This window comes from Oncorhynchus keta, chromosome 18 (genome assembly GCF_023373465.1).
Source record: "Oncorhynchus keta strain PuntledgeMale-10-30-2019 chromosome 18, Oket_V2, whole genome shotgun sequence".
Taxonomy (NCBI): Eukaryota; Metazoa; Chordata; class Actinopteri; order Salmoniformes; family Salmonidae; genus Oncorhynchus; species Oncorhynchus keta.
The window spans coordinates 31,385,800-31,393,299 of NC_068438.1; the positions used below are offsets into that span (position 1 = coordinate 31,385,800).

Below are 7,500 nucleotides of genomic sequence, written 5' to 3' on the forward strand. Positions count from 1 at the left end.
ACGGAGGCTAGGGGAGTAGGGAATTGAGAGATAGGAAAATTGAGAGATAGATGGGTGGGGTGAAGGGAGGGAGTTGGGATGGAGTGGATGATAGTGGGATGAGGTAGGGGGAGGGGTGAGAGATAGGGGAGGGAGGAGTGGGTGGGGTGGAGTTGGGATGGGGGATGATGGGGGAGTGGGATACGGAGGCTAGGGGAGTAGGGAATTGAGAGATAGGAAAAGAGAGGGAGAGAGGGTAGATGGGTGGGGATGGAGTGGATGATGGGGAGTTGGGATGGGGTGTAGATGGGTGGGGTGAGTTGGGGGGAGTGGGATGGGGAGTAGGGAATTGAGAGATAGGAAAAGAGAGGGAGAGAGGGTAGAGTGAGGGAGGGAGTTGGGATGGAGTGGATGATGAGAGATAGGATAGGAAAAGAGAGGGAGAGAGGGTAGATGGGTGGGGTGAGGGAGGGAGTTGGGATGGAGTGGATGATGGGGGAGTGGGATACGGAGGCTAGGGGGAGTAGGGAATTGAGAGATAGGAAAAGAGAGGGAGAGAGGGTAGATGGGTGGGGTGAGGGAGGGAGTTGGGATGGAGTGGATGATGGGGGAGTGGGATACGGAGGCTCGGGGGAGTAGGGAATTGAGAGATAGGAAAAGAGAGGGAGAGAGGGTAGATGGGTGGGGTGAGGGAGGGAGTTGGGATGGAGTGGGAGGGATGATAGGAAAAGAGAGGGAGAGAGGGTAGATGGGTGGGGTGAGGGAGGGAGTTGGGATGGAGTGGATGATGGGGGAGTGGGATACGGAGGCTCGGGGGAGTAGGGAATTGAGAGATAGGAAAAGCGGGAAAGATGGATGGAAAAGGGAGAACGAAAGAATGTTGGTGAACAAGGATCCCTCCTTCTGTTTGTCCAAACGCTCAGTTAACTTGGTGGAAACGGTTTCAGGTAACGATGTGGTAATATTTTGGTAGCGTTTTTGTAATGTTTAGGTAGCACTCACACACCGCCCCCTCTCCTAAACTACCAGCCCTCCGGCCCCAGGGCTCAATGCCATTTGCTGGTCCTGCCAAGTATCCGGCTGCCTCAGTGATTGACAGGCTATTTGGCCCAATCGGTGTCCTGGCTGTCTGAACCACACCTCTCACAGCATCCCTCTTTTGTCCTACTCTTCTGATCCAGTGCTCTTGGGTGAAATACAACCCTCTAGACTTCTCAGCTATTATGGAAACGGTACAGTAGAGAGGAACTCATTGAAAGCCGTGCCCTCAAATCAAGCTGTCAATCAAGAGGATAGGCTAGCGCCGTCGCCCGAGTCTGAAAAGTGTCACCAAGGTTACAATTTGAGGCATGTGTAGTGTAGTGTAGTGAAGTGTAGTGTAGTGTAGTGTAGTGTAGTGTAGTGTAGTGTAGGCATGTGTTGAGAACCTGGCTCAGAGGAGACACTGGGCCAAATGGGGTGACATTTGTTTGTTAATTATGTTGGAATGCCCATGGCTTTGGTTACAATGTACCTCACAGCCCAGCCAATAAAGCATAGTTTAATTCTAGAGAGGGAGGAGGGGTGGTTATGTGATATTTGTGTAACTCTTGTGTGGTAACTTCTCTCTTCTCTATTAGTCTGATGATAGCCAGCCATAGGGCATTGGTGAAATGTCTGGCTTTCAGAGGAGGAAAATGATGACATATGGGTAGAGCTGGAGAAAATTAATAGAAGATGGAAAGCCCTGTCAGCTTGTTGAATCGCGATGCAACAAGAGAAATAGAAAGGCAGAGAGAGAGAGAGAGAGAGAGAGAGAGAGAGAGAGAGAGAGAGAGAGAGAGAGAGAGAGAGAGAGAGGTGTTATGTAGATATGATCGACTGAAAGCAACATTCCACAATGTGTGGGGTGTGTACTATCTGTGAGTGTGTGTTTCTCTATGTACAATGCCGACTGACCGTGTCTCTCTCACTATCTATGTTCTTACAGCCTGTAAGATTGGCTACTACCGTGCCCTGGCCACAGACGGTGCCTGCTCCAAGTGTCCTCTCCACAGCTACTCTGTCAGAGAGGGATCTACATCCTGTGCCTGCGACAAGTAGCATTTTAATAGCATTTTGGTCGTGTTTTGGAAGCGTTGTGTTTGATTTCCCTACTGTTTAATTAACCAGTGTCAGTGACAGCTGATGGCTCCCACTCTCCCTCTCTCTTACGCTCGCCCTCTCCTTCTGGATAGTCCTGGGAACAACAGGTATGGCCAAAGGTAGTGTTCATGGAATGTAGGAGACCAGGGAGCTTCTGGAAGGTGTCTGTGATTGAATAGAACAGTATATAATAACCCATAATATAGTTATACAGCACAGCATGACTTACCATGGCAACAAATGGGTCCATACTCAAACATGGACCCAAAACCCCATTGTACTGGGGGATAAATCCAGCTCACATACATATGACTTCTTCCGTTTATGACAGAATGGCACTAAGAAAATCTATCTGTTTAATAGCTTAGTGTTCTAGCAGGAAACCACAGAGGAGATCGAAACAGGAAGACTGCTACATTGAACCTTACATGACAAAAGATCATTACAGTGATGGTTCTGCAGCCTCCGCCACCTTAATTTAGAAACTATCATCTATAACTGACTGGAAGGAGGGGTGAGCGAGGAGAGGGGATGAGGGAGGGAGGGAGGAGAGGGGATGAGGGAGGGAGGGAGGCTTCATCATAAAGTTTAATGAGAACTGGTAATGAATTGTCAGACGAAGGTATGGGTGATACTAATATTAACCCTGTACACACACACGCACACACACACTCTCTCTCTCTCTCTCTCTCTCTCTCTCTCTCTCTCTCTCTCTCTCTCTCTCTCTCTCTCTCTCTCTCTCTCTCTCTCAGGTTCTCTGTGTAATCATTCATTGCCACGCCTCTCCTCCAGTCCCCCCCTCCTCTCTCTCTCTCTCTCTCTCTCTCTCTCTCTCTCTCTCTCTCTCTCTCTCTCTCTCTCTCAGGTTCTCTGTGTAATCATTCATTGCCACGCCTCTCCTCCAGTCCCCCTCCTCTCTCTCTCTCTCTCTCTCTCTCTCTCTCTCCCTCTCTCTCTCTCTCTCTCAGGTTCTCTGTGTAATCATTCATTGCCACGCCACTCCTCCAGTCCCCCCCTCTCTCTCTCTCTCTCTCTCTCTCTCTCTCTCTCTCTCTCTCTCTCTCTCTCTCTCTCAGGTTCTCTGTGTAATCATTCATTGCCACGCCACTCCTCCAGTCCCCCCTCCTCTCTCTCTCTCTCTCTCTCTCTCTCTCTCTCTCTCTCTCTCTCTCTCTCTCTCAGGTTCTCTGTGTAATCATTCATTGCCACGCCGCTCCTCCAAAAATAACACTCATAATTAATTTCCATTGTGAAATGATTCATAAGTAGATGGACTGGCATTCATATTTCAGCCCCTGTCCATCCCTTTGCTCGTTTGCTCGCCCATGTTACCTCCATTAGTATTTACTGTTTAACATGTTTGAAAGCAACATTTGAATTAGGAGTGTACAGGGTGAAACATTACAAAACACAGACCCTAGATCAAGGCCACTTCTTTAATACTGGGTTGAAAACAAACTGTCAAATCCCTAAGAGAGTCCCTTAAACAGATCTGGGACCGGCTGGGTTAGGCTCACTGCCATGATAACTAATTACACATCCACCACATGAATGTAGACTTCCTAACTTCCCAGCCCTTTTGAAAAGAAAAGGAGACCTCAGGAATAGTTGGTTTAGCAGGGACTGCAATCTATAATTAGGACTTAATCACTTAGCTATAGCCACCACAGACAAACACTACTATTGATTTCCCCAAAACAAAGTGTTGCAATTTCAACAATTTAGTGTTGTGTTTAATTGCAACACCAAAGTCTACTCAGTCACTTCAAACCAAGTCTCTCTTCTCACAGCTGCTTTGTCTGACAGTTACCCATACGTTTGGCTAAGTGAGAGTACTTCAGACCACCTCTCTGTACCTTTCTCTCCCTCTTCTCTCTCCCAGGACCCCCGACGGCCCCGCTCCACCTCATCTCCAACGTCAATGAGACATCGGTCAACTTGGAGTGGAGCGCTCCTCTCTCCTCTGGCGGACGCCAAGACCTCAGCTACAACGTGGTGTGTAAACGCTGTGGGCCCGAGGGGACACGGTGTCAGCCCTGTGGGAACGGGGTCCACTTCAGCCCCCAGCAGCTGAGCCTCAGGGCCACCAAGGTGTCTATCAATGACCTGCAGGCTCACACTAACTACACCTTTGAGATTTGGGCTGTTAACGGGGTCTCCCAGCAGAGCCCTGGACCTGAGCAGGCCGTGTCGGTGACGGTCACTACCAACCAGGCCGGTGAGTTGGGGGGAGATGTGTGCGGGTGGGGAGAGATTTGCTGGAGACTGATGTTGTTTGTTGGGTTGTTTTGGTAAAGGTTGAGATGTGCTTTGAATGTTTGAATTTTATTTTATTTTAAGGGGAATGGGGAAACAGATTTATATTCTAATGAATTGTATTGATTTGGTTAGGCTTAATTAAGTTGCGGTATGTTGGGTAGGGCAGTGTGTTGTTCCAGTGGAATGAGATCATGAATACCGCGGCTGGCCCTCTACAACCACAGTAGAGCTCCCTGCCTGCTGGTGCGCTGAAAGGCCCCTGTTGTTTTGTCGTTCGGACATTTTTTCTCCAGTTGTTGTGCAAATGTATTTTACGGCTGTGACCTTTCCTTCCCTCCTGATAGATGATTATTACCTCTGGTTTTACTGCGGCGCTCTTGGGTGGCGGGCTAAGTGCCTTGTTGTGTTGCTGTTTTGATCCCTGGGAAAAGAGAAGATCTCTGGAGGATTCTGACTGGCTATTTAAGGACAGGATGGCTTGATTTATCATGTCTGGGAGAAAGGCGAGATTAATGGATCTAGAGCTGCCTTGAAGATATATAAATGATGCCGTTGGCTCGTCACTTAAGCATGTTTCACAACTGTTCTCCATTCTCTAATACTTACATTAAGTTGGCCCTCCTGCAGCTGGAGGCATTAGGAGTGTGTGTGTGTGCTTGTGTGCATGTGTGGTCATGCTTGTGTGTGCGTGTGAGGCAAAAATGTCTGCCTGTGCAGGTTATTTTGTGTGTTGTGTAGAATGTGTGCGTGTGTGCGTTAGATAATGCCTGTGCATGTGTATGTGTGTGTCTGAGAACGTGTGTGTGTGTCTTGAGAACGTGTGTGTGTGTCTTGAGAACGTATGTGTGTGTCTTGAGAACGCGTGTGTGTCTTGTGAACGTGTGTGTCTTGAGAACGTGTGTGTGTCTTGTGAACGTGTGTGTGTGTCTTGTGAAAGTGTGTGTGTCTTGTGAACGTGTGTGTGTCTTGTGAACGTGTGTGTGTCTTGTGAACGTGTGTGTGTCTTGTGAACGTGTGTGTGTCTTGTGAACGTTTGTGTGTGTGTCTTGTGAACGTTTGTGTGTGTGTCTTGTGAACGTGTGTGTGTCTTGTGAACGTTTGTGTGTCTTGTGAACGTGTGTGCGTGTCTTGTGAATGTGTGTGTGTGTGTCTTGTGAACGTGTGTGTGTGTGTGTCTTGTGAACGTGTGTGTGTGTCTTGTGAACGTGTGTGTGTGTCTTGTGAACGTGTGTGCGTGTCTTGTGAACGTGTGTGTGTCTTGTGAACGTGTGTGTGTCTTGTGAACGTGTGTGTGTGTCTTGTGAACGAGTGTGTGTGTCTTGTGAACATGTGTGTGTCTTGTGAACGTGTGTGTGTCTTGTGAACGTGTGTGTGTGTCTTGTGAACGTGTGTGCGTGTCTTGTGAACGTGTGTGTGTGTCTTGTGAACATGTGTGTGTCTTGTGAACGTGTGTGTGTGTCTTGTGAACGTGTGTGTGTCTTGTGAATGTTTGTGTGTGTTGTGAACGTGTGTGTGTGTCTTGTGAACGTGTGTGTGTGTCTTGTGAACGTGTGTGTGTGTCTTGTGAACGTGTGTGTGTGTCTTGTGAACGTGTGTGTGTGTCTTTTGAACGTGTGTGTGTCTTGTGAACGTGTGTGTGTCTTGTGAACGTGTGTGTGTCTTGTGAACGTGTGTGTGTCTTGTGAACGTTTGTGTGTGTTGTGAACGTGTGTGTGTGTTTTGTGAACGTGTGTGCGTGTCTTGTGAACGTGTGTGCGTGTCTTGTGAACGTGTGTGTGTCTTGTGAACGTGTGTGTGTCTTGTGAACATGTGCGTGTCTTGTGAACGTGTGTGTGTCTTGTGAACGTGTGTGCGTGTCTTGTGAACGTTTGTATGTCTTGTGAACGTGTGTGTGTGTCTTGTGAACGTGTGTGTGTGTCTTGTGAACGTGTGTGCGTGTCTTGTGAACGTGTGTGTGTCTTGTGAACGTGTGTGTGTCTTGTGAACGTGTGTGTGTGTCTTGTGAACGTGTGTGTGTGTCTTGTGAACGTGTGTGTGTGTCTTGTGAACGTGTGTGCGTGTCTTGTGAACGTGTGTGCGTGTCTTGTGAACGTGTGTGCGTGTCTTGTGAACGTGTGTGTGTCTTGTGAACGTGTGTGTGTGTCTTGTGAACGTGTGTGTGTGTCTTGTGAACGTGTGTGTGTCTTGTGAACGTTTGTGTGTGTCGTGAACGTGTGTGTGTGTCTTGTGAACGTGTGTGCGTGTCTTGTGAACGTGTGTGTGTGTGTGTGTCTTGTGAACGTGTGTGTGTCTTGTGAACGTGTGTGTGTCTTGTGAATGTGTGTGTGTGTCTTGTGAACGTGTGTGTGTGTCTTGTGAACGTGTGTGTGTCTTGTGAACGTTTGTGTGTCTTGTGAACGTGTGTGTGTCTTGTGAACGTGTGTGCCTGTCTTGTGAACGTGTGTGTGTCTTGTGAACGTTTGTGTGTGTTGTGAACGTGTGTGTGTCTTGTGAATGTGTGTGTGTGTCTTGTGAACGTGTGTGTGTGTCTTGTGAACGTGTGTGTGTCTTGTGAACGTTTGTGTGTGTTGTGAACGTGTGTGTGTCTTGTGAATGTGTGTGTGTCTTGTGAACGTGTGTGTGTGTCTTGTGAACGTGTGTGTGTCTTGTGAACGTTTGTGTGTCTTGTGAACGTGTGTGCCTGTCTTGTGAACGTGTGTGTGTCTTGTGAACGTTTGTGTGTGTTGTGAACGTGTGTGTGTGTCTTGTGAACGTGTGTGTGTCTTGTGAACGTGTGTGCGTGTCTTGTGAACGTGTGTGTGTGTGTCTTGTGAACGTGTGTGTGTCTTGTGAACGTGTGTGTGTCTTGTGAACGTGTGTGTGTCTTGTGAACGTGTGTGTGTGTCTTGTGAACGTGTGTGTGTGTCTTGTGAACGTGTGTGTGTGTCTTGTGAACGTGTGTGTGTGTCTTGTGAACGTGTGTGTGTCTTGTGAACGTGTGTGTGTCTTGTGAACGTGTGTGTGTCTTGTGAACGTGTGTGTGTGTCTTGTGAACGTGTGTGTGCGGGTTGAAGAGAATCGCACCAGAGTTGATTGGATTTCTCCCCTAATACTCAGTAGGGGGTTTCAGAGCTCTGATTTCACTCCTGTAATCCAGAC

General features: G+C 48.1%; 1 protein-coding gene across 3 annotated transcripts in view; it reads left to right on the forward strand.

Annotated features, from left to right (window-relative positions):
• The window catches only part of LOC118396887 (ephrin type-A receptor 4-like), an 86,688-nt gene that overhangs the window by 38,222 nt on the left and 40,966 nt on the right, over window positions 1-7,500 (forward strand). For 2 of the 3 annotated variants that reach the window (XM_052467901.1, XM_052467902.1), the window contains exon 5: window positions 3,986-4,321. In XM_052467901.1, coding sequence (XP_052323861.1) covers window positions 3,986-4,321 — 336 coding nt within the window. Of the gene's footprint in view, window positions 1-1,948; window positions 2,627-3,985; window positions 4,322-7,500 lie in introns of those variants that run through there. The other variant, XM_052467903.1, reaches the window with a different exon arrangement.